The sequence below is a fragment of the Canis lupus genome, chromosome 30, assembly GCF_003254725.2.
Source record: "Canis lupus dingo isolate Sandy chromosome 30, ASM325472v2, whole genome shotgun sequence".
In the NCBI taxonomy this organism is placed as follows: Eukaryota; Metazoa; Chordata; class Mammalia; order Carnivora; family Canidae; genus Canis; species Canis lupus.
In genome coordinates, this window is record NC_064272.1 from 17931414 (window position 1) to 17958774 (window position 27361).

The 27361-nt window shown below is 37.9% G+C and overlaps 1 protein-coding gene across 6 annotated transcripts in view; it reads left to right on the top strand.

The window, feature by feature from the left end:
* MAPK6 (mitogen-activated protein kinase 6) overlaps positions 1 to 14225 on the top strand; it is a 36202-nt gene extending 21977 nt beyond the window's left edge. For all 6 annotated transcript variants that reach the window (XM_025472773.3, XM_035708800.2, XM_035708801.2 and 3 more), the window contains 4 exons: positions 1364 to 1508; positions 5040 to 5204; positions 9538 to 9739; positions 11862 to 14225. In XM_025472773.3, coding sequence (XP_025328558.1) covers positions 1364 to 1508; positions 5040 to 5204; positions 9538 to 9739; positions 11862 to 12963 — 1614 coding nt within the window. In that variant the 3' untranslated portion in view covers positions 12964 to 14225. The remainder of the gene's footprint in view (positions 1 to 1363; positions 1509 to 5039; positions 5205 to 9537; positions 9740 to 11861) is intronic.
* The last annotated feature ends 13136 nt before the right edge of the window (positions 14226 to 27361 follow it).

A 27361-nucleotide genomic window follows, 5' to 3' on the forward strand; every position in this document is an offset into this window, starting at 1 on the left:
TGTGTGTGTGTGTCTATCATAAATAAATAAATACATCTTTTTTTTTTTTTTAAAGGAAGTTGGAGTGGGATCCTAAAAGTATATGGTTATTTATTATAATTGAAACTCTCCCTTATTTAAAAGTGAGATAAATTCTTATGTGTTTAGGGCAAAATTGTGGTCCTATCCGAAGGTAAGAGGGGATGCTATTTCAATATTTAGGTCTTTTGTCCTTTTGAGTCTTTACTGTTCTGTTATGCTTTGTTTAGGCAAATTTAATTAAGTTTGATATCTAAATTGGTATAGAGATAAAATGGGCAGTAAGAATAGCTTAAGGGATCCATAGTAACTGTACTTTAGGTAACAATTTAACTTTATATAAGAAGTAAATTGTTTTCTGAGCCAAACTTTGGTCTTTTAGTTTTCAAATGAAATTGTCTGTGGGATCCTGCTGTTTAAAATATTAAAGTGGAACTCCTCTGGTTATAAAGAACCCCTTGGAGCTCCCTGCTTGCTTGGATTCCCATAGTACATGCCTAAACAAACAGATCTTTTCATTCACATGTTAGCATCTCACATTAAGTGTAACTTAATTTTTTTAAAACTTTAATGTAGAAATATAGTATTAAAATGAAATGGGCAACCATCACATCTTTTTTATGGGTAACAATGAAGTATTGTGGATAGAACACTGAACTAAGAGTTAAACTAGTTAAAATTGAGTTCCATTTCTGACCTTAAGTAGATTCCTTAATCTATGAGTGTTACCGTCCCTCTAAAATGGCATAATATCTACCTTCATAATTTTTCAGGGTTGTTTTGACCCTGTTTTAAGGACGAAGTAAGGTCGTATACGTATATAACTGTTTTTGTTAAGTGCTTTATAAACGTAAAGTAGTAAAATTGATTAGGAATGGGATACATAATAGAGCCAGGTCCCCTGCGTTGTCAGGAGGTTGGCATTGGTTTATAAGTAGCACCCTAGGTGCTCTTTTTTACCTTTCCCTCATTGATTTAAAGCATCCCTCCTCCTCAAGTAACTTAAGACTTGAAGTGAAAAATAGCTTCTCTTCGAAACATGCTTTGAATATGTGATATAGTCAGCATTAATCTTGTATAGTATATATAGTATATTTTGGTCAGCAGACTTCATGTGAACATCATCTTATGGATCATATATCCCAGGGAGAGTTTAACCCCCTATTGAGCCTGAAAAGTGCAAGAGCCTCGAAAATAGGCATATAAATCAACTGTATTGTTTTAGGATATCACTTTTTTTTTTTTTTTTTTTTAAGATCAGGGATTCTTTAATGAGTCAAGTTTTATGTACTGTTCTTCAGCTAAAGTAAAATACTAAAGTATGTGTGTTTTCTTTTTTTTTCAGGGTCATCTTTCTGAAGGATTGGTTACTAAATGGTACAGGTCTCCACGTCTTTTACTGTCTCCTAATAATTATACTAAAGCCATTGATATGTGGGCTGCAGGCTGCATCTTTGCTGAAATGCTGACTGGTAAAACCCTCTTTGCAGGTTAGAAATTTTAAAATATTTGGAGAAAAAAAAATATTTGGAAAAAAAATATTTGGAAAAAATTACCTCAAAGAGAAATAATTTTGTATGTATCTATGAATCAAGATTTATATAAGATTTAACATAATTTATTATAGTCTGATACTAAAATGAAAAGATAAAATGGTGTTTTAATATTTTAAAAAGTTTAGAAACCGTATATTCACTGAATATATTCACTCAGCAAATTTAGTCAAAATTCTAGTGTTATTTTGTTTTTCTTCTTAAACATAATTTTTTATTTTTTAGACTCACAATACGTGTTGGTAATCTTAAATGATGCCTGAGTTGCCCAGTGTTGTCAGTGTTTGTTACTCTTAGTGAAAATTTTTAGCTGTCATTGGAAATCCAGTAATTCTTTGTCCTCTATCATCTCTGATGTCTGAACTGCCATATCCTGTCATCTGACTGCTGTGACCTTTCAGAAACAACCAAACAAGGAATTTTTTGCTGAGTTTGGTGCTATGAGGGAGTCTATAGAAGTATGAGAGAGAATTTAGTCCAACATAGGAAAGGGTGAATAGTCCATGAAAAATATCAAGTGTTGTAAAGCAAAGTAGGAGTCTGTATAAAATTATTTAGTGCAGAGTATAAGAGCTACAAGCTTAGAGTCTTCATCAATGATGGCTAAAACAAAAGGTATAATGGAGTAAAAAGATTTTTCATTACATAGGAATAGTGAAGAATTTTGGTGGGAGGAAGAGAGAGAGAATGGTACTATATAAATGAAGGTATGAGCCTGAATCAGTGAGAAAAGATTGATGAAAGAAATCATGTACATGCATGAATTAGTGAGAAAAGTTGGATGAAAAAAGCTGTCAAATAATGAACATACTTATGACTACTTAAGATGGAGCCAGAATACTTAGAAAAGTAGGCAGAGGAATTCCCATTCGGAAATAGGGTATTAAAGATTTTTTAGTTTGATAATTGACATGGTGGTGAATTAGGTCTTTTCTCCCTTTTGACGTTACTGTTTTTCTCTCTAACCAATCTTAGAATGACCCTCTCACCACTCCCAAATTGTGCTAAGAGCAGAAGAAAGGGAATGGAGCAGGATCTACTTACAAAAAAATATTAATTAAAAAAAAAGATAAGGGTACACAGAAAAGCATTATTGAAGAAAGGATGGTATCCATAAATGCCCTTGAATTTTTTTTTAAAGAGCACTCAGCTTACATAACATTAACCAATCTTTTGTAGTTTTCCCCTTAAATTTATCTGAAATTTCTTCTGTGATGTGTGATAGTGATTGAATTTCCACTAGGCAGAGTGAGAAAATACCAGTGATTCCTGGAAACTAAATGGTTAAGTGGATTGAATTTTTTCCTAGGAACAATTAGAGTTTAAATTGCTAAAATTCAGGTACATTCCAACATACGTACAATAAATATCATATTACTTGTTGCTGCACATTTAAATAACATAATTTTGATCTTAAATCCATGTAAACTTTAAGCAACTAATGGAAATTGTTTGTGAAATGATTTGAAAGATCAAATTTTAGTTCCTTTCACTGCTTTATTGGTAGATTTGTGAACCATTCAATAAAAGCATGTGGGAGATCTGTTTATTAGGTATAGGCCCCAAATGAACAGAACAAAAAGGCATGGACTAAGATGTCTAATAGCATCTAAAATTTAACCTACCCAAACTGAGCTCCTGATATTTCCCCCTCATATTTTTTCTGCTATCTTCCTCATCTTAGTAAACCAGATCCACTTTTTTAGATGCTGAGTCAAAAATCTTGGCTTCATAGAGATTCTATGGGTTCTTCCTTTGAAATATATTAAGACTTTTAACTACTTATTATTATCTCTATCACTACCCACCTTTTCATAGTTCAGTCAATTATGTCTCTCCTGGTCTCATGTAGGATTTTTTTTTTAAATATTTTATTTATTCATGAGAGACACAGAGGGGCAAAGACAAAGGCAGAGGCAGAAGCATGCTCCCCATGGGGAGCCCAATGTGGGACTTGATCCCCAGTACCCCAGGGTCACGACCTGAGCCAAAGGCAGATGCCCAACCACTGAGCCACCCAGGTGCCCCCTCATGTAGGATTTAACTGCCTTTCTGCTTTAATATTTGCTGTCTGTAGCCTAGTTACCACATAGCAGCCATAAGAGTTCTCTGAAAACTAAATTAGAAAGTGTCATTTTTCTTCTTTAGACTCTGTCATGTCTCCCTATCAAATTCAGGATAAAGCAAACCCTTTGTATTTATTGTGTTACCACTCTTCATCTTCCAATACTTCCCAAGACTTCCAATACTTCCAAGACTTCATCTTCCAATACTTCCCCTGTGGCCACTGTATTTCAGCTACACTTAACCTAATTACTGTTTCTTTTTTTTTTTTTTTAACATTTTATTTATTTATTCATGAGAGACACAGAGAGAGAGAGGCAGAGACACAGGCAGAGGGAGAAGCAGGCTCCATGCAGGGAGCCCGATGTGGGACTCGATCCCAGGACCCCAGGGTCATGCCTTGAGCCAAAGGCAGATGCTCAACCGCTGAGCCACCTAGGCATCCCTAATTACTGTTTCTTGGACACACCTAGCCCAATCTCCTCTGAACCTTTGCACCTTTTCCATCTTCCTGGAACTCCCTTCCTCCATTTGAATGCATGATGTGTTCTCCAACTTCCTCAGTTTTCAGCTTCTCAGTGATGCCTTCCTTGGTCATCCTGTATTAATTAGCAGTCCTCCCCTGAAAGTGCTGTTTATCCTCCCTGCTTAGTGTATTTTTCTTCGTAACATTTGCTACATTTGACATAAATGTTGACAATTATTATCTATCTTCCTCTCCTAGATTGTAAGCTCCATGAAGGCAGGGACTTGGTCTCTTTTGTTTCACAGTTGTATTTTAAAGTGCCTTGCTTATAGCAGGTACTCAAGAAAAATGTAGAGGTTGAATGAATTCTAGAAATTCATGGAAAAGCAAACAATGTGTTTTTTTTTTTTTTTCTAGTCACCATTTAGCTTAAAGTTCCCCCTATTATTTCTTGAATAGTGGTCCTGAAATGCTACCTGGAAAAAAAAAACTTGTTATGTAAATCTAGGCCAATATTCCATTTTACTGATGATGAAATGAAGTGATTACCATGCTAAGATTTCCAAAGATCTAGCCAGTTAATTAGTGGTATAGCCAAGACTAGAATCTACATCTTTTGAATCCAAATTTTTCACTATTTTGTGATACCTTAATATGAGGCTAAACTTAAAGGGTCAGTATCTTATAGAATCAAAGCAGTCAAAAGTAAATATGTCAGTGAGCAGAAATTGAAATAGATGTGCTTTTTGAGTAGATTGATGATATTCAAAGCAGAGAAACTTGCTGGTTAAGGATTCAGTTAACATCAGTTTCTTCCCATTGGTCATGACAGTATTTAAGTTAATTTCTTATAGCCTTAGAATGTCTGTTGCCAAATAAGTGAATATTGAAGAATGTGTTTATTTATATTGTATTTGATGTTTATTTTATCTCACCAGGTGCACATGAACTTGAACAGATGCAGCTGATTTTAGAATCTATTCCTGTTGTACATGAGGAAGATCGTCAGGAGCTTCTCAGCGTAATTCCAGTTTACATTAGAAATGACATGACTGAGCCACACAAACCTTTAACTCAGCTGCTTCCAGGAATTAGTCGAGAAGGTATGGTTACTCAAGAGTAACCATTATGTAATGGGGTGTGTGTGAGTGTGCATGTGTGTGTGCATGCGCACTCATTCAGGTAGGATCTCTGTATCCCAAAAAGTCTTCAGACGCTATACTTTATCTAAAACTTCAGTGCTTTTCCCTTTTTGGTCTGGCTCTTAGGCTAGGATCTGGTTCTTTGTTCCTCTTAATGATTTTTCAGATTCCATAAAGTGTATCCCTCTCTTCTGGTTCTAACTCCCATCTTGGTTTTTCAGCTTACACCTCTGATATTATCTACTATAGACAAGCATCTACAATACTGTCCCTCACTGAGCTAAAACAGAGTCCTGTGAAGGTTATATGATAAGTGTGGATATGAATATGAATGTGACTTAGATATGGAAAAGTGAATTGAGTTGGGGGAAAGCAAAGTCTTCAGGGCAAGGGAGAGATGGGGGAAAGAGCAAAACTCTGTATGAGCAAACACATTACAATAAGAGTTTGTAGATTTGTGTTAATATTAGGTGCTAAATGTGAGAGTTTGTGCGAGCTTGAAAGAAGTAGAAACTTGGAGAGAATCAAAACTTTGTTGACCACTAAAGCAAATAATTTCAAGTCTCAGAGTGAAATGTCTTTAGGATTTGTTGCTATACATAATATACAAAAGTCTAACTCTTGTAGTAGTTACCTGTAATAAGATTTTTAAGATTTTATTTTTAAGTAATCTCTATACCCAACCATGGGGCTTGAACTCACACCCTGTGATTAGGAGTTGTATGCTTTACTGACTGAGCCAGACAGGTGCCCCAGTATAACATTTTTTTTTAAGCAAGAGCGTTAGACATGAGAAACATCTTTCCTAAAAGTTGATTGTCTTACATATTTAAGAATTATTGTATTAAGACACATCAATGTCAGGATTGTATAGCTCTCTCATGAATCAACAAGTTTAGGGATATATAGATTTCTAAGCATCTTAAGCTTTGAATTATATAACCATTATACATATCACCCACTCTGATCATTATATGTGGTTCAGGTTATTATGTATCAAAGTGTTTTAAAATTGCACGTGTTTTGTGGTGCCTGGGTGGCTTAGTCGGTTAAGTGTCTGATTCTTGATCTAAGGGTTCAAGGTCCACGTTTAGTAAAAATACTAAAATTAGGTAGCAAGTGTTTTGAGAAAACTGGATGGCAAAATCATAATGACATTTTTTGTTTTTCTCAAATGTGCTTAAAACTCATATAGTGGATACCTAAGTAAAACGGAGGCAGATGTATTTAATTTCAGCAGGTTTTGCAGGATTCATTTTCACTAGTTCTATATTCCTAACTGGCCTTCAAGTGTATCTTCACAATCAGATTCCAATGCTGGTTATCTTGCTCCTGATCTTGTAGCCACTGTCATGACATCCTTGTTCATAACTGAACAGTAATCACATAGCATTTGACCATGCCTCAGAATCCTCTGTGGGAGCTCTTTATTTTTTTTATTTTTATTTTTTTAAGATTTTATTTATTCATGAGAGACACACACACAGAGAGAGAGAGAGAGAGAGAGAGAGAGAGAGGCAGAGACACAGGCAGAGGGAGAAGCAGGCTTCATGCAGGGAGCCTGATGTGGGACTCGATCCTGGGACTCCAGGATCACGCCCTGGGCCGAAGGTAGGCGCCAAACTGCTGAGCCACCCAGGGATCCCTGTGGGAGCTCTTTAAAAATGCAGACTATTAGGTTAGAATTCAGAAGTAGAGTGGGGAGCAGAACATGTGTCTTTTAAAAAATTATTTATTTATTTAGGTTATGTATTAGAGAAAGGGCATGTGTGAACGGGGGTGGGCAGAAGGAGAGGGAGAAGCAGACTCCTCACTGAGCATGGGACCCAATATGGGGCTTGATTCTATGACCCTGAGATCATGACCTGAGGCGAAATCAAGAATCGGATGCTCAAACTGACTGAACCATCCAGGCATCCCACATGTGTATTTTTAAAACCCTTTACAGGTATGGCCCTGCTCAGCCAGGTTGAGGTACAAGAATAGCCTTGATTGCCTTTGGTGTCACTGTTGCTATTGCTGTGTCTTATCAAAAGAGGCAGGCTAGTAATATAGGACATTGCTGTCGAAGCATTTGCAGTCTAGCCAAATTTGAATCATCTTTTTCCCTACCTTCATTAGGATTGGGACCATATCTTAGCTGTGAGCCAATTTGAATATTTGGCTGACAGCTGGAATTATTCATAATGCATTGAATATATGTTTGATAATGGGTTAATTAACTATCAGGCAAAAGTTTTTGGTATTCATAAGTGGCAGAGCTATGCTCACATACAAGTCAATGCAGTTTTTAAATTCCTGAGACTAAAGATTTACTCTGTAGATATGCTCTACACCAGTTTCTTTTTGATTAATATTGGAGTTTTATTTGGGGGCAGAGCATATTATGAGGCAATGGGACTTATAATACATGTTCTTTTCTCACATGTTCATGGTCTCCAGAGGAAAAAAAAAAAAAGAAGATTAAGTACATATGAATTAACACATTTATACAATTAGGAACCCTGGTGGTCTTTCATCTTTAGATGAAATCTCCTTTTTTCATTTTCCTCTGTACTTAACCTCTCATCTTCCCTTCCGCTGTAGTTTACCATGTATTTCTATATCTTAGTATACTTCAGCACCATCAAAGCAAATAGATTGATTTCCTTGAGTGCAGTGCTGGCCAATAGAACTTTCTGCAACTATGGAAATAGTCTGTATATGCATATTCTGCATGCACTTGGGAGCTCAGCTTGGCTAGTTTCTTACCTCTTCCTCTTCCTGCTGCCTACAGTTCCTAAATGCTAGGGATTTTAGAGTATATTCCTCTTGTGTGGCTGGATATATATCTCCCCTCTCTCTGAGAATGGTGATTGTGCTGGGTCAGCCCTTTATAACTGTTTTAGAGTCTCTCTTGCCTTGAGACACAAGAGCCCTGGACTAAGATGGACTCTTTTGCGAGAAAATCAATAATAGCTTGAGGTATTGTGAAATAAGTTACTAGATTAGGGAAATATAATAGGAGGGGGTAAAGAGGAGGAGTGGAAGAGGCCTCAGCCATGGGCCACTGAAGGGCATGAGTAGCAATGAGCCATAGGTTTCTTTAGTCTTTATTGGAATGATTTGAGGATTGAATAAGATAATGTATATGAAAGCACTTTGTAAAATATTAAAGGCTATAAAAAATTAGCTATTGTTTACATTAGTGAGAAATTTGGGAATTGAGACTAGTGTTCTTTCTAGAATATAGCTTAGTTTTAGAAAGAAGGACTGTCTTTTCCTGTGAGACAGAGGTAAGAATAAGAGGACAATATGACAGGCCATAGTGAAGAAGTAGGGATTGAGATAAATGTCAAGGGGGTTTAGGTATGATTAAGATTAAGAGCATAAAGAGATGGTGTGGAACATTGCTGAGCAGTAGCAAAGGCCAAATTGCAGTTCTACAATATGAATTTGTAGTGAGCTCTGTGTGTGTGTGTGTGTGTGTGTGTGTGTGGTTTTTGCATTGAGCTTTCATCAGTGCTGTATGGCTAGGAACAGGGAAAGTAGATGGAGCAAATGATTCAAAGTTGAGGGTTGGTGTAAATCATAAGGCATACAAGCGTGCGGTGGTATAAGGACAACCTTCAGGCTGAAGACAGGTGTTGTTCAGGATGAGTTAGGTGCTTATGAGCTAAGTTAGTGGGAAGAATTGGGTATGTGATAGGTAACTTCCAAAGCCCTAAAATGAACAAGTGCATTTGTGTAATATGTTGGAGTGTGATTGATGTGAAACAGAGATCAACAAATTAGTACAACAGCTCGTCAGTGAGGTAAGGGAAGGAAAGGGTAAATGATTTTCTATTAAGCACTAGACGCTATGCTTTACATTTAATTTTATACCTTTTAAGATATCTGTCTATATATCCATTTTGTACATGAAGAGACTAAAGTTCAGCAAGTTTAAGTAAACCCTTTACAGCTAGTAATTCATTTAAGCTAGTGAGTTGCAGAGCTGAGATTATGACCTATAGTATTAGGTTGAACCATGTGAAATTGCTGTTCTTTGACCATTTTTGACTGACAAAAATAGAAGTTTCATATGGTTCAACCTAATATATTCTTTTACTTTGTAACTGACCATAGTATGAGACCATAGTATGAGATTTCAAATATGTACTGTATTGAGTGAATGTCTTTACTTTTTAATCTATAAATCGGGTAAATTTTATTCTCTGATAAACTTAAGTTTTTAATTGTATAATCCCTTTTTTTGCTTCTTTGGTTGATGACCTCTAATACAGTTAAGATGTATTATCCCTTTCTTTTGCAGCACTGGATTTCCTGGAACAAATTTTGACATTTAGCCCAATGGATAGGTTGACAGCAGAAGAAGCGCTTTCCCATCCTTACATGAGCATATATTCTTTTCCAATGGATGAGCCAATTTCAAGTCATCCTTTTCATATTGAAGATGAAGTTGATGATATTTTACTTATGGATGAAACTCATAGTCACATTTATAACTGGGAAAGGTAAATTGATCCTAAGTTAGAAAAATACCATTTATTGTATTTTCACAATGCACATACTATATAATTATGGCTCATTTATTGTATTTTCAATAAACCGTAATGCAGTAAGTTTTATTTTTAAATTACATATGACAAAACGGTGTAGATGTCTTCAAAATTTAATGATGGTCTCTTTGGGTTTGTGCTAAACTTATAATATCTTTGAATAGCCTTTATGTAATTTAAATATTTAATAGTTAACTGGTTAGGATATACATAATGGGAAAATGTAAATTCTACTTTGAAATATGTCTAAGCTGTTAAGGCATGTTTAGTTAACAAATATAAGGTCCTTTAAACTTGAGAGTTGAAGGTTAGAAATCTGAACCCTTTTAAACTATTGCTTTTATAAATGCCACAATTTTTTTTTAAGATGTTGGATGACAAGACTGATCCTTATCCAAATAGATATCTTCATAATGGCTCAAATTTTATGTAAAATCTCTTATACCTTAGAATAGAAATTATTTTGTTTCATGGTACATGCTGTTCAAATCTATTTTCCTAATGACACAAAATTAATCTTGGGCTCAGTATAAGGGACTCTTCTATTTTGAATAGTAGAAAATATCAAAACAGGTAACATTATACATTTTATTTTTTATTTTTATTTTTTTAAAGATTTTATTTATTTATTCATGAGAGAGAGAGAGAGGCAGAGACACAGGCAGAGGGAGAAGCAAGCTCCATGCAGGGAGCCTGACGTGGGACTCGATCCCGGGACTCCAGGATCAGGCCCTGGGCTGAAGGTGGTGCTAAACCACTGAGTCACCAAGGCCGCCCAACATTTTACATTTTAGTTCAAAATTCCACCCCTGCCCCCCCAGCTTTCTTTTAGGATTTCTAAGTTTCCAGGGAAATTTAGATACAATTTTGCTACAAAGTAGGATTGTAGCATGTAATCATAAATCAATATTATTATTTTGAAAGATTTTGTTAATTTTAGAGAGTATGTGTGGAGGAGCTGCAGAGGGGGAGGAGGAGGAGAAAGAATCTTTCAGGCAGACTACGTACTGAGCGCACAGCCCTTTATGGGGCTTGATCTCACAACCCCAAAGATCATGACATGAGCTGAAACCAAAAGTCTGAATGAAGCTCAACCCACAGAGTCACCCAAGCTCCCCATGTATCAATATTTTTTAAAATCTTCGGGTAATTTTGATATTTAGCCAGGTGTCAGAGTTATGAATGACAGTCTTAAAACTTTAGAATTTCATATATTTCTATGTTTAAAAGAACAGTATTTTAAAATTAAATAAGTAGTTAATATTAAAATTAATTTGTTTAGTTATTGCATTTTTTCCCCTCCTAAAAAGTTGAGGTATTTGTACATTTACATGTCTGGCAATGACCTGTTGGTCCACATGAACATTTCTACTGTCAACATATAGTTCTTTCATACATACTCAAATGTCTTCCAGTCTCTTTTCTAGGCCTTCCTCCCCATCCCCCAGCTGTGTGCGTCTGTGTCTCAGTCTGCCTCTACTTGGGCATGGAATGGTCACCTTGCTCTGATGTGTCAATAAGAGAATATCACATTCAGTAGTACATATACATGGAGAAGTTTTTTTTTTCTATTCATGAACTCCAGCAAAGCATTCCTCATGTTCTAGTCTGACTTGTTACCAGGAGAGTGAAAATCTGTAGGAGACCTGATTGAGATTAGAGATAGCCACAATCCCTGATTGAGATTTTGTGGACACAGAGTATTTTTTCTTTGTATGAAACTGTTAGTATTGAACATAGACATGCCAGCTACTCAGATGTTTATCTGCATTTGTGTTTGAAGGTAAATGAAAAATAGAATAGAGAAAAGACGGAGTAAATGTGAAATGATCTTTGGTCTTAAAATTTAAGAATGGAAGACTCAGAATTTTACTGTAATTATGTTTCATTGGTAATTACCAAAATTGCCTCATATTACGTTATTTAGTAACAGATCTTACCTATCCATTAAAATTATGAGCTATACTCCTATTGTCCCTCCATAGACCTAGCAGAGTGCTTTCACCTAAAAGGGACTCAGTGAATTTGAAAAAGAAATCCTATACCTGGACTAACAGTGATGCATTAATTTTTTCAGGTACCATGATTGTCAATTTTCAGAGCATGATTGGCCTATACATAACAACTTTGATATTGATGAAGTTCAGCTTGACCCAAGAGCTCTGTCTGATGTCACTGATGAAGAAGAAGTACAGGTTGATCCTCGAAAATATTTGGATGGAGATCGTGAAAAGTATTTGGAGGATCCTGCTTTTGATACCAATTATTCTACTGATCCTTGTTGGCAGTACCCAGATCATCATGAAAACAAATACTGTGATCTGGAGTGTAGCCATACGTGTAACTACAAAACAAGGTCATCATCATATTTAGATAACTTAGTTTGGAGAGAGAGTGAAGTTAACCATTATTATGAACCCAAGCTTATTATAGATCTTTCCAATTGGAAAGAACAAAGCAAAGAAAAGTCTGATAAGAAAGGCAAGTCAAAATGTGAAAGGAATGGATTGGTTAAAGCCCAGATAGCTCTAGAGGAGGCATCACAGCAACTGGCTGAGAAAGAAAGGGAAAAGAATCAGGGATTTGACTTTGATTCCTTTATTGCAGGAACTATTCAGCTTAGTTCACAACATGAGCCTACTGATGTTGTTGATAAATTAAATGACTTGAATAGCTCAGTGTCCCAACTAGAATTGAAAAGTTTGATATCAAAGTCAGTCAGCCGAGAAAAACAGGAAAAGGGAATGGCAAATTTGGCTCAGTTGGAAGCCTTATACCAATCTTCTTGGGATAGCCAGTTTGTGGGTGGTGGGGAGGACTGTTTTCTCATAAATCAGTTTTGTTGTGAGGTGAGGAAGGATGAACAAATTGAGAAGGAAAACACTTACACCAGTTATTTGGACAAGTTCTTTAGCAGGAAAGAGGATACTGAAATGCTAGAAACTGAGCCAGTAGAGGATGGGAAGCTTGGAGAGAGAGGAAATGAGGAAGGGTTTCTGAACAACAGTGGGGAGTTCCTCTTTAACAAGCAGCTCGAATCCATAGGCATCCCGCAGTTTCACAGTCCGGTTGGGTCCCCACTTAAGTCAATACAGGCCACCTTAACACCTTCTGCTATGAAATCTTCCCCTCAGATCCCTCATAAGACATACAGCAGCATTCTGAAACATCTGAACTAAAACACTCAGCAGACATTTCTCTTTGTATGCTTCATGAAATGTGTTTTGTCTTTTTTATTACTAGTGTTTCATTTTTTTTACTTGAATCATATGGTGTCATTTAGAAAGGATTTTATTAGTTCTTGGTTTTTAAAATCCAGACTTTTTTTTCTACATGTGAGATGGTTTTCATTTTAACTGGCATGTCGTTTGCACACAAAAATAAAGAGTAGAGCAAAATAATGCAATGCAGGAGGAGACAAAAGAAATGCACTAAGACAAGTAAAAAACATTCTCTCATAGAACAATGATCTGTTTTACAGGAAACAAAATCTTGCCTTGAAATTTACACAGTGAGACTGTACATAATTGCATGAAAATATCTATTTTTTTCCTAAGACATTTTTCATTCATGAGTATTTTCAAGTTTTTCATACTGTACACATTTCTTAAAACACATGATACCAGCAGCAACTGAAAATGAATGCCGAATTTGGTACACATGTGTTATCTACCTCAAGGTAACAAAAGTATGTGGCAAAACATAGACCACCCATAGTGCTTCACATATGCACTTCTATTTAGCCAGCGTTTATTGTAGTAAACTATTCTTAATAAGATTCACGCACCGTTTATAAATGTTCTGGTATGCATTCTTTATAGTGAAGTGTTACTACATCACATCTTATTTATTTTAGCAAATCAGTATATTTTCTGTATTTAATTATAAAAAGTTAACTTAGTTTTTGAAATTTATTTGCAAATACACTTTTTCCATTTGGCACTATGGTTTGTTGCCTACTTAAGCTGAATATATAATGTCAGCTCATCCTAAGGCTGTCCACGTACTTAATTTACTTAAGTATTCATTTTAAGTAAAGCGCTCACTGTGTATAGGAATTTGTATTTTGGAGGTGCTTGATCTATCTACAAAGAAACATTAGGAATTACTTTATTATAAAATGCTCCTAGAAGTCTTAACTGTGTTTATTTTTAAAAAAAAAAACTGTAATGTTAGACTTGTGTGCATGGAAGTAATTAAGGTACATCATTATTGTAGTTTAAAAGTTGTACATGATAAGACATATTTTGTTTTTACTGTATGTTTTTACTGAATGATCTCTTCCCCATCCCAAGGCAAGCATGAATAAAATTAGGTTAAATGTAGCATGTGGCATTGCAGTCTCTTAGAATTCGTTTCATCTATTTTATTTTATTGAATATTGTCTGTATCTTTGGTTATCCTGTTCAAAGAAAAGGACAAATAAAACATGGCCAGCGAATATGGCTCCTGTCGAACTCTTTAGGTAATGCAGATTACCTGCTAGAAAGAATAAAAATCACTAGCAAAACCTTTATTTGATTCCACTTTTTGGCATCTTTAAGTTGTGTCTGTATTTTAAGCTATTTTAGGTTAAACAGCTTAAAAGAAGGTTCTTGGTCCACGCGGAAACCTCTTGTTGATTTGCCTTCACACGTTAATATGGAATAAGGCTTTATATATTTCAAAGCTATCAGATTCATGTGGAAGCTTTGAAGGACAGACAGAGGAGCCTCCTTAAGTGTATTTGGTTTACAGTACATCATCCTTCCTTTGATCAAGAACTTGTCTGTTTACCTATCCAAATATAAAACCCTTTTTCCTTTACCCTCACTTTTCTCTTTGTCTTCCATCCTTGTTTTATATAAAACCAGTTCTATTAATATCCAGACTTCTACCTTCCCAGTGACCTATTCATTGATTTCATTTGGATTCACAGACCTTTAAAAATACAACTATTTTCTGGCTGAATATCCTAGTCATGTGTTGTGAGTTTAAATACACACTCCAATTACCTTTAAGAAAAAAAGAAAGAAAACTCTTAGAGTGGAAGATTTCAGGTTTTCACCATTAGATATATTAAGCTGTGGATTTCGATATGGCCTTTATTGTTTTAAAGTAGTTTCCTTCTGTTCCTACTTTGTTGAGTGTTTTTTAATTCATGAAAAGGTGGTGAATTTTGTTGAAATGCTTTTATTGCATATATTGAGGTAATCCTGTGATTTTTGTCCTTATGTGGTGAATTACACTGATCATTTTTCATATGTTGAACTATTCTTATATTCCAGGAATCCCACTTGGTTCTGATTATGTAATCCTTTTAATGTGCTGTTGGATTTGGTTTGCTTAGTGTTTGAGATTTTTTTTTTTTCAGGGTTTTTTTTATCAGTACTCATTAGGGTTATTGGTCTGTAGTTTTCTTGTAACACATTTGTCTAATTTTGGTATCAGGTTAATGCTGGCCTCAGAATGACTTTGGAAGTATTCCCTCCTCAATTTTTTGGAAGAGTTTGAGAACAATTCTTTAACTGTTTGATAGACTTCTCTAGTGAAACCATCTTGTCCGGTGCTTTTCTTTGTTGAGAGATTTTTTTTTTTTAAGATTTTATTTATTTATTCATGAGAGACACAGAGTAAGAGAGAGAGAGAGAGAGAGGCAGAGACACAGGCAGAGGGAGAAGCAGGCTCCACGCAGGGAGCCCGACGTGGGACTCGATCCCGGGACTCCAGGATCAGGCCCTGGACTGAAGGCAGTGCTAAACCACACTAAGCCACCCGGGCTGCCCGAGAGATTTTTTTATTGATTCAATCCTTACTGGTTAAAGTCTGTTCAGATATCTAACTTCTTCACAGTTCACTCTTGGTAGGTTGCAGGTTTCTAGAAATTTGTCCATTTCCTCTAGATTATCTAGTTTGTTGGCATATAATTGTTTATCATAGTCTTTATGATCCCATTTTGTTTCTGTATCAGTTGTAATGTGTCCTCTTTTCTGATTTATGTTGAATGTTTTCTCTTTTTTTCTTAGTGTAGCTAATAGTCTGTTGTTTGGTTGATATATTCTCCATTTCTGCTCTAATTTTTATTTCCTTCCCTCTGATAATTTGAGGGGTTTTTTTTTGTCCTTTTTCTAGTTCTTTGAGGTGATTTGAGGTCTTTTTTAAAGGTAGACTTTATTTTTATTTATTTTTATTTATTTTATTTTTTTTCATATTCCTGTTTTTTATTTTTTAATTTATTTTATTTTTTTAATAAATTTATTTTTTATTGGTGTTCAATTTGCCAACATATAGAATAACACCCAGTGCTCATCCCGTCAAGTGCCCACCTCAGTGCCCCTCACCCAGTCACCCTCCCCCCCCCGCCCCCCCCCCCCCCCGCCCACCTTCCCTTCCACCACCCCTAGTTTGTTTCCCAGAGTTAGGAGTCTTTCATGTTCTGTCTCCTTTTCTGATATTTCCCACTCATTTTTTCTCCTTTCCCCTTTATTCCCTTTCACTATTTTTTATATTCCCTAAATGAATGAGACCATATAATGTTTGTCCTTCTCCAATTGGGTAGACTTTACTTTTAGAGCAAGTTTTAGGTTCACAGCAAAATTAAGCACAATGTATAAAGATTTTTGATATGCCTACTCCCCTCCCTGCACATGCATAGCGTCCTGCATCTTCTACATCTCTTATCAGAGTGGTAACATATGTTAAAATCAACGAACCTTGATTGACACATTATTATCACCCAAAGTCCATAGTTCACATCGGGTTTACTCTTAATGTTGTACATACTGTACATTTAGATAAGTATAATGACATGTATCCACCCTTTTAGTATCATACAGAGTAGTTTCACCACCCTAAAAATCCTGTGCTCTGCCTACTTGCCCCTTCCTCCTCCTCCCTTAGCCCCAGGCAACCATTGGTCTTTTATTCCCTCCATACTCTTGCCTTTTCCAGAATGTCATGTGGTTCGGATCATAGAGTATGCAAGCCTTTTCTGATTGGCTTCTTTCACTTAGTCACATGCGTCAGTTTGCTTGACTGTGTCTCATAAGTCTCGTAAGTCTCTAGACTTTTCACTTTTGTTGTTTTTTATGTCTTTCTGACTTGATAACTTTAAATGAACGGCCTTTGAGTTCACTGATTGCTGGATGGTGTCTGATGTTGATTCCCTCTAGTGATTTTTTCAGTTCGATTTTTGTATTCAGCTCCAGAATTTCTATTCATTTTTACATATATGTATAGTTTTGATATCTTTGTTGTTTTCTCATTTTGGTCGCACATGGTTTTGCTGATTTTGTGAAGTTCCTATTGGTATTCTCTTGTAGCACATTAAGCTGCTTTAAGACAATTGTTTTGAATTCTCAACAGGTAACTCCTAGATCTTCTTTTCTTTTTGATCACTGTGGAGATTTATTTTGTCTTTTGATTGGGCCATGTTTCCCTGTTTATGTACCTTGTTATTTTTTGTTGTGATTTTTGCTTTTGAAAAAATAGCCACCTCTGCTTAGGATTGCTTTATACTGGGGAAGATCTTCACCATTCATCCCAGCTAGAGTTTCTGGGGGCATCTCAAACTTTGTATGGGTATGTGTCATCTCTGTACTTTGTGTAATCCAGCCCCTTCCTCACCCCAGGTTTGACAGTTCTAGCTCAGGGGGTTGTCGCCCCTTGCTCTGCCAAGAGTCTGAGGTATTGTAGGTTCTCTGGCACTGCAGCAGCCCACAAGCTTTCTTGTGTTCTCAGTGACCGCCAGGCATCCAAAGTACTGTTGTGAGTCAGGCCAGACTGGAGCGAGTTTCTTGGGGAACCCTGCAAATCTGGAACACTGGGTGATCATTCTGTTTTTCTCTTTCCCTTTCAAGGGAGAAGCTGTGAGGTGGGCTTTTCCTCCCAATCATGAGCTATGCTGGCACCAGGGCAGGAGGTGGGGGGAAGGGACTGACATGGTTGAAATGAAACCTCTTTTCTTACCCATTTCAGTGCACCTGTTCTTAGCTTTGAGATTGTCTTGAAAACTGTGACTTCCTAATTGGTTTCTAGAGTTTTCATAAAGGAGACCATACTAAGTCTTTTTGTTAAGTCAGTGTTTCTGTGGGGTGGTGAGTTTTGGGGCTTCCTGTTCTGCCATCTTATGTTTAAAAATAATTTACTTTAAAAAAATTTACTTTTTATGTATTTATTTATTTTTAAATATTTTATTTATTTATTCATGAGAGACAGAAGCATAGGCAGAGGGAGAAGCAGGCTCCTCTCAGGGAGCCAGATGGGGGACTCAATCCCTGGACCCAGGATCAGGCCCTGAGCCGAAGGCAGATGCTCAACCACTAAACCACCGAGGCATCCCAATAATTTATTTTTTTAAATGACTAGGTTTGTCATGTTACTGAACTAATGTGGTATTACAATTTTTAGAGCTATTTCTTAAGCTTCAATATTAGGCTTAATTTGGAGCCAGTAGACTTCCCCACCCTCCCACTCCCACACTTTGTTTTTTACATGCAATTTCAAGTATATAGAAGAAGTGTGGAATTTTTTTAAAAAGCGTATATATATCACTTGCTTTGTTAGCTCATCTAGTGTTGACTTGCATCAGATAAACACCTACAGGTATAATTGAATCCCTTTGTTTAACCCTCCCACATTACATTTTCCTACCTCTCCTCAGAGGTAAACACTTTGCTAAATTTTATTCTAATGCAGTTTTATACTTTCACTATATGTGATTTTGTAAATAATTTTACATGTTCTAAAATTCCATATGGCATATTGTTCACATCTTCAACTTGCATTTTTGACTCAATGTGTCTCTGAAATTTAACTGTGTTGATACATGTAGCTCTAATTCCATTTTCATTGCTGTGTTGCAATGTTTTTATCCACTTCTTGATCATTTTTATTCACATTTTATTCAAAATGACATTTGTTTTCAAAATTTTGTTCCTAAACATGCTTGCAGTGAGAATTTTTGTGAACATGTATAAGACTATCTTTAGGGTATAGATCTAGTTGCTGGGTCCCAGAGAATACATATCTTCAAGTCTATGAGATGCCATATTGCTGTCCAAAATGATTGTACTGATTTACACTCCTGCCAACAGTATATGAGAGTTCTTATTCATCCACACCCTCCCACACAGGAAACCAAGTCTTTTCCATTCAATTAATCTTAGCAGGCTTGCCATGTGTCATTTACTTTAGCTACAATAGGAATCAGACTTTCTAATTCCAAACAACGGCATGACAGCTATGGTTACACCTTAGGGAACCTTACACAGCCACTTCGATTATGATGAGATAGTATTGTTTCTTATTTCCCATTGCAGTTTTGGTTGGGAACAGGTGGTTGAAGCCTTAAAGGCTGAGCTAATTATATGATTTACACTGGGGCCTATATCCAAGGAGTAAAAGTAGAGCATCGTGACTCAAATGGTGTTTTCAGAATAAGATTCAACATGGTATCACTTTTGCTTCTAGGTTAAAATAGTCCACAGTATTGCTCCTGGTAGAATTATTGTTTTATTTAAAAGCACTGTTTTCTATCAGATGCTGTGCTGTGTACTCAATAGCATGTTTAATTAGTGGCTGGCCATTGTGTTATTGAACGGAATTGCTCATCTCCTAATGTCAGCTTTTTCAGTTCCTGTTTACTGTTGAATTAAAAACTAATAGAGGTTCTACCCTAAATGAGTTTATCATGTATCTAATATTGTGGTTTTAGCCTCTGCCTGTTCATGTTAGGATTGCTTATCAAAGTCTAGTATCTTACATTAAAATCTTCAGGATAGGGGATCCCTGGGTGGCTCGGCGGTTTGGCGCCTCCCTTTGGCCTGGGACACGATCCTGGGGACCCAGGATCGAGTCCTGCGTCGGGCTCCCAGCATGGAGCCTGTCTCTGCCTGTGTCTCTGCCTCTCTCTCTCTCTCTCTCTCTCTCTCTGTCTATCATGAATAAATAAAAATTTAAAATAAAATCTTCAGGATAGAGCAGAAAAAGGACAGACTGGGATTTGGGAGATCTGAATTCTGAATCGTTTTGAACACTGACTCTTTGTCACCTGGGTGTCACTTATCTCTATGGGCCTAAGCTTCTTATTAACTAGATGCAAATTGCTGAGCCTAACAACATCGTCTTCCTGGGACAACTTCTGAACAGGGTCGCCTTGCTGAATTCTAACGCAATGTAATAGCCACAACGATTAGCTTGTACTGGTGTATACTGCTTATAAGTCTTATAGTTATCTCTATTGGACTGGGTGTGCTAATCGTCTTATAAGTAGGCCAAGAATGAAATTTTGTGTTCACTGCACCCTTACCGTTTGGTGGAGGGAAAGAATCAAAAGTATTGGAACACTGAGATTGTTTACCTTTGAAAGAGCAGTGTGAATTCACCAAGCTCTTTCCTCATACTCCCTGAAAGGGGTCTCTTTAAATTAGCCAAGTGAAGAAAGGGGACCTTTGTGAGCTTTTCCAACTGTTGGTATGTGAGAAGTATCTTAGAGAAGAGAGGGATGTTTGATTACCTGTGGGGACTGAGCACTGTCTCAGTTCCAATGCAGAGGGTCTAACAATCAAATTACATGGGATTTGCATGTTTATCTTTGATACCTTGGGATAACATAGTGGCCATGTTACATATCTACACAGAATGCTTGCCTTCCGTGGCAACCACCAGCATCTGCAATGCTTTGCCTCGTTCTCAGTGCTGCTGTAGGAGTTTGAGGGTGGTGGCGTGCCAGATCCTGGGCTCCTGGTTCACACTCCTGTCCAAACCTGTTTCATCACACCCAGATTAAACCACAAAGTTGGATCCACATTTGTCTGTATACTTGGACTCTGCTTCCACCTGAGCTCACCACTCCCACAACAACCTAACTTGAACCTCTGAGATGACTTGTACAGAAGTCATCAGAGACATTGAACCTTGTGGTATTGCATAGTCTTTAAGCACACATACTTAAGAATCCGATCCAAACTAGCTTCAAACTGGGTTCCACTGACCAGCCTTGTATAGGTTATTCAATCTCCTGATTTTCTTCATTTGTAAAGTAGGGTTCATAACACGGGGCTAATTTGCGGGGCTGTTGTAAGGATCAAAGGAGATGTGGTACAAAAAGCCTTGTAGCATAATTTCTGGTATTTTGTAAATAATAACTACTCTTACCCTCTGAATTATTGCCACTGTCTCCCAAATTGGACTGAAATTCTGACTGTGACTTTGCTTTCTACATTGCATTCCCTTACCTAAGTATCTTCCCTTACCAAAGTATCTTAACTTCTGGCCTTGACCCACGATGGCTTTCTGTTCTAGTCATAGCACTCATCAGCTCTGCCCAACTCCTGGCTGCAATTTTTGGTCCTTCCTCCAGCCCATAACCTTGCCTAAAGTACTTCAGCATAGGCAGCTCTCAGATCCCTAAAGACTTCATTGCCTTCCCCCCTCGACCCCGCCCCCAACACCACTCACCCATGGCCCTAAACAAACATCTTCATTTGGGAGCCAAAAGCCTGGGACTCATTTTATAATCCTTTCTCTGAAAAACTCATGTCCAATCTCTCAGTGAATCCTTTGGCAATATCCAGAATCTGACCACTTCTCACCATCTCCACCACTACTACAACCCACCATCATGCTGGTGTGCGTGCTGGACACAGCAATAGCCTCCTAACTGGCCCCCAGGGCCCCACTGCAGTTTATTCTCAATATAGCAGGCAGAGTGATTCTTTTAAATCAAGTCAAACAACATCACTCCTTTAGTTAAAATCTGAATGACTTCCTCAGAGTAAATGTTAGAAATCTTTACTGAGGCCTATAGGACATCCCTCCTCTACTCTTTACTGAGCTGACATGGCTCCAGCCACCTGTGTGGCTCCTATCATGGGGTATTTACTAGCTCTTCCCTCTGCTTGGAAAGTTCTTGGCCCAAAGAGCTGCATCACTTTCTCCCTCCCTTCAGAGAAGTCTGCGTTCAAAATGTCACAGAGGCTGTGCCTGACCGGTACATGTGCGTAAAAAATAACATTCATCCATCACTCCTACACAGCTACCCTACATGACTTTTCTTTCCGTCACATAGCCTGACCTATTATATCCTTATTTTATATTGCCCTTCTCTCTCTACTTGGAATATAAGCTCCTGGAGGTAGGGATTTCATCACCTATGTTCACTGCTGTGTCAGCCCCTAGCATAGTGTTTGGCACATAGTAAGCACCCAGTATTTGTTGAATGAGGGCTTGAAGGAAACGAATGATAACTGCTGTTTTTTTAAATTCCTTCTGGACTGATGGGGCTTGGGAGCAGTGAGGCTCTATTGATAGTTCTGGGGTTTGCCTGTTAGTTTTGAGTTTAAGTTTAGTATTCATGGTTCAACTTTCTATAATTTGCAGGGATGAGTCTATAAATTTTGGATTCCTTGGACAAAAGGGACTCTCCCAAACCAGCAAGCTCTAAGTTGCAGTCCAAGAGCAGTTAGAAATTCTCACAAAATGTAGTCTGGTCTGGCAGGCTTATTATCCTGAATTGTGCTGTCAAATGTGGGTGCAGTTTAGGATAATGACTGTATTGCTCCTGACTCAGCTGCTTTCCTGTTTTCCTGTTCTCTTTATTGGAATGACTATACCTGTCCAGGTTGCACAATATGTTCATGACCTAGTTAAGACAGTGCAAGGTGGTTTGTTTCTTAACCGCCTCTGTACTGTTCCTGTTAATCGTAACCCTGCTAAATGAGCCAGGCCTAGATTATGTTAGTTAAGGATCTTTGGCAAGAGAAACCTCATGCTAGCCTTTGAGAAAAGGAGAAATTTATCAGGATTTTAGAGTGACTCAGGGAGCCAAGAACTGGGCCTCAGGAAGAATCAGAATCAGGCCACTGGGTGCTGGCAGCCCAAAGAGGATCAGGCTGTTTCTCATCTCTGCCTCATTCTCAACCACCTGGGCTTCCTCGTCCAAAGATGTCGCTCATAACTTCCAATTCAAATGTAACTGTTCTGGCTATGTAGAATTCTGTCTGGCTGTCCATCCATCTATTCTCTCCCCCAGTTCACAGTTTCTCTGGAAGAAAATCATATTGGCCCACCCCTAGTCCAGTCAACTATGAGCAGGTGGTAGGAAGATATTAAAGAAACACTACTGCTAGAGTCAGCTCTTATTGATGGAGAATGGGAGGCAGGGAGGAGAATCATATTTAGCTGGCTGTCCCCAAATGTCCCTGCAACACATGGTAATAAACTATGTCTTTCTTCTTGTTTTTTTTTTTTTTTTTTTTTTTTTTTTTTTTTGCCAGCTATCGACCATTCAGAAGGGTGCTGTTTCTCCAACTGGACCCACTGGGGTCCTGAAGGCATTAGTTTCACTACCTTCTGTCTTGTTGAATTCATCAAGACAATCTATAGCTTTATCAATCACAATTCTTTGACTTGTATATAGTGTTTACTGATTTTTAGAGCATACTTCTATAGTTTGTGTGAATTTCATAACAACTGTATGAGGTCAAGTAGAGCAGGTATTATTATCTCCATCTGCAAGTTAAGGATACATAGAGATATTAAGTAATTTTCCCCAATTTGAGCAGTGGTAGCATCAGAACTAGAGTGTTTTGCACATCTCTCCCGTGTACCAAATTGCCTTTCAGGTGGCTGCACCAATTTTCACTCACTGTGAAATATCTTCATACAAATGCCCATTTCCCCTCATTCTGCCCTGTGTTGCATATTATTGGAGGAGTTCATAATTTTATTTTTTATTTTAAAAAATATTTATTTATTTAAGCAATCTCTACACCCAATGTGGAGCTTGAACTCACAATCCCAAGATGGAGTCACATGCTCTATTGACGGGGCCAGCCATGTGCCCCTTTCATAATGACTTTAAAGACCATTCTATAAATATGTTACACATGTTGCAAAAGTTCTTCAGGATTTATATTTAAAATTTATAGTGTCTGTTTCATTGAAGATTGTTTATTTCAATGTACTCAATCTATTAATACTGTCCTTTATACAATCTGAATTCTGTATCATACTTAGAATGGCCTTCCTCCAAGATTATTCAATCTGTTTTATTTTTAAGGCTTATTTTAATTTATATATTTAATATACCTCAGATTTGTTTTGCAGCTTAATTGGTATAATTTATATATCATACAATTTACCCTTTTAAAAAAGTATAATGAAAATTTTTTTTACTATATTCACAGGGTTGTGCAAGCATCACCACACTCTAATTCCAGAAATTCTCATTTCGCCTAAAGAAACCCAGTCCCTGTTAGCAGTCACTCCCCAATCTCCAACCGTCCTCCATTTCCCTGCAAACGCTAATCTATGCCTATATCTCTAGATTTTGCCTATTCTGGACATTTCATATAATGGATTCATACAGCAGGTGGTCTTTTGTGAATGATTTCTTTCATGTAGCATAATGTTTTATGTTTATTTTTTTTAAAAGGTTTATTTATTCATGAGAGAACATAGAGAGAGGTAGAGACAGAGGGAGAAGCAGGCTCCTCACAGGGAGCCCGATTTGGGACTCGATTCCCAGACTTGGGATATCATGCCCTGAGCCAAAGGCAGATGCTCAACTGCTGAGCTACCCATGCGTCCCTATGTTATGTTTCATTTAGCAACATGTTTTAACATGGTGTTAGCATATTGATTATCTCATTTCCTTTTTTTGCTGAATAATAAGATATACCACAATTTGTTTATCCATTGATTACTTGGTAGACATTTGGTGTTTTCACTTTTGGCTATTAGCAATGAGGCTGCATACTGTTTTTGTGCAGAAGTATGTTTTCAAGTCTCTTGTATATACACAGAGGAGTAAAACTGCTGGATGACATGGTAACTCTTTTTAACTTTTTGAGGAATCGCCAAATTTGTTTCCACAGTGGCTGTACCAATTTACGTTACCACCAACAATGTATGGTGTTTCCAATTTCTTCACATCCTTGCGAGTACTTGGTATTACCTGGTTTTTAAAATAATTATTATAGCTATCCTAGTAAGTATGAAGTGGTATCTCCTTGTAATTTTGTTTTCCATTTCCCTAATGACTAATGATGTTGAGATATTTTCATGGCTATAATGGCTGTTTGTATACATCCTCACTGGACAGATGTCTACCTAAATGCTTTGACTATTTTTAAGTTGTGGGGTTTTTAAAAAAGATTTTATTTACTTATTCATGAGAGATACAGAGAGAGAGGCAGAGACATAGGCAGAAGGAGATGCAGGCTTCCTGCAGGGAGCCCAATGTGGGACTCAATCCCAGGACCCTGGGATCACAACCTGAGTCAAAGGCAGACGTTCAACCACTGAGCCACCCTGGTGTACCCGCCCCCACCACTTTTAAAAAGATTTTATTTATTTATTCATGAGAGACACAAAGAGAGAGGAAGAGACATAGGCAGAGAGAGAAGCAGTAAGTTGTGTTTTTTAAAATTATTATTAAGTTGTAAGAATTATTTACATATCCTAGATAGACCCTCCCTTAAGATAAATGATTTGCAAATATTTTCTCCCATTCTGTGTGTTGTCTTTTCATAATAATTACTTGGGAAATATTCCTTCCTTTTCTATTTTTTGGAAGAGTTTGGGAAGGATTGGTATTAGTCCTTTTAGTGTTTGGTAGAATTTGTCAGTTAAGTCATTTGGGCCTGATCTTTCTTTGTGGGAAGCTTTAAAATTAATTACTAATTATCAGATTTCTTCTTGTGGGTGATGTTAAAGTGGGACTCTAACTTAATTTTTTCTAAATGAAAGCCAACTGCTCTAACACCATTTACAGAATATCCTACCCATTTCTACTAATTGTTAATGCCACAGAAACTTCTTTAGAACATTTTGGATCTTGACTGCCACTTTACTCTTGATGAGGCACAAAACAAATTTGTTTTATTAGTGACTGTAATGTCAGAGCCTTGAGAGATTCTGTCCTGTTGGCATGTGAGGTTGGAAAACAGAAGGGACCAGGAATAGCTCACGACTTCCCTGCCTCACCGTCGATGTGTCAGTGTGGTCTGGAATGCACACAGGGCTCACCAACACCCTAAGCCTTTGTCCCCAAGGCTAAGTGCACGCCCTTGGATGCCTGCCTGCCCACAATGGAGCCGAGATCCAAACCAGAGGCTACCACTCATTCTGCTGGCCTTGCTCTTGTGGCCTGGATCCCTGTCTCCAGTGACTTCCCAGACTTTGGAGTCAGCTTGCTCTGTTGGGCCTACTCATCTTCCCTGCACCTTCCTGCATTCACATTCTTCTCAGACCCTATACTTGGTTTTTTAAAACATGCTGGTGTCTACCACTCCCTCTACACTTGGAAATAGTTGTGAGCCCTGTAGTCTACTTTCTTTCAGATTCAGGACACTGACTATTCTAATCAGCAATTCTCTCTTCCTCCAATACATGCCTCCAAGTATCCCTGAATCCATAACGACCCCTCCACCCTGACTCATCCCACAATTGCTCATAATTCAGTATGAACATGCTCACTGAGTCATGACACCAGGAGCTATGACCCTTGACTCTGGACCCTTCCCTCTCCCCTGACACTATTATATGGGTATATGTGATGCCACAATAATAAAATGAGGTGGTTGAGAGCAGGAGCTGATGGTGAGCAGGAAACAAGACAGGGCCTGTAAACACCAATCAGAGGCCAGAGAGGGGAGGAGCAGCCAGAGTGGGAGCTGGAAAAAGTGATCAGAGAACCAGACAGAAAAAGCAGAACTTAGTGACCGAGAAGACAGGAGATTGCTCCAGGGGGGATGGAGAAGGCAGCAGTACCAAATACTCCTGAGAAACTTCACATAAGATACAGATTGAAAAGTATCTGGTGGATCTGGCCACACAAAGCTCATCAGTGACTTTTGCAAACTGTCAATGTTCAGGTAGCTCCATTGTTTAAAACGCTCAAGGCTTCCCAGGGCCTCCATTGATGACCCCCGGTTATCAGAAATTGTACCCCTGGCCCCCAGTCTCTTAGCAAACCTGACCTACATGAAACCAAAGAGCAAAGAGACCATCCATAGCTCAAGGATGGTCACCAACACCCTAAATAAAAACAGCCTCCATTTCAGCCCTGCCTCTTACCACTTTCATGCATTCACACCAGGCTCCAGTCATGACACGCTGCTTGCATGGACATAAGGTCATCCTCTCTTACCCCTGTGCTGTTCCCTTGGCCGGTAACCCTCTCCTCCTCTCAAACACACCCATGTTCCTTCCCAACAAGCTCAAGTACCATCTCATCCAGGAAGCCCTCCCTGAGCCCCAGATTGGGCTGGGTGGCCCTCTTCTCTTTTCCCATCCCATCATGTACTGGGATGAGTCAGGTACATTTCTTGGGCATTATGTCTACTTTCGTTCCCATCTTCTGGCCAGTGCCTGCAGCACTATGTTCCCGAACATGTAGGGAAGCAAGCCTTGGATGATGGAAGTGAGGGCTCATCCAGCCAAGATCAGATAAGTAAACACCTGCAGGCCAAATTGGCAGGCACAACAGAGTGACTGCGTCAGCGCCTTGAGCTATGGACAGTCTCTTTGCTCTTTGGTTTCATGTAGGTCAGGTTTGCTAAGAGACTGGGGGCCAGGGGTACAATTTCTGAT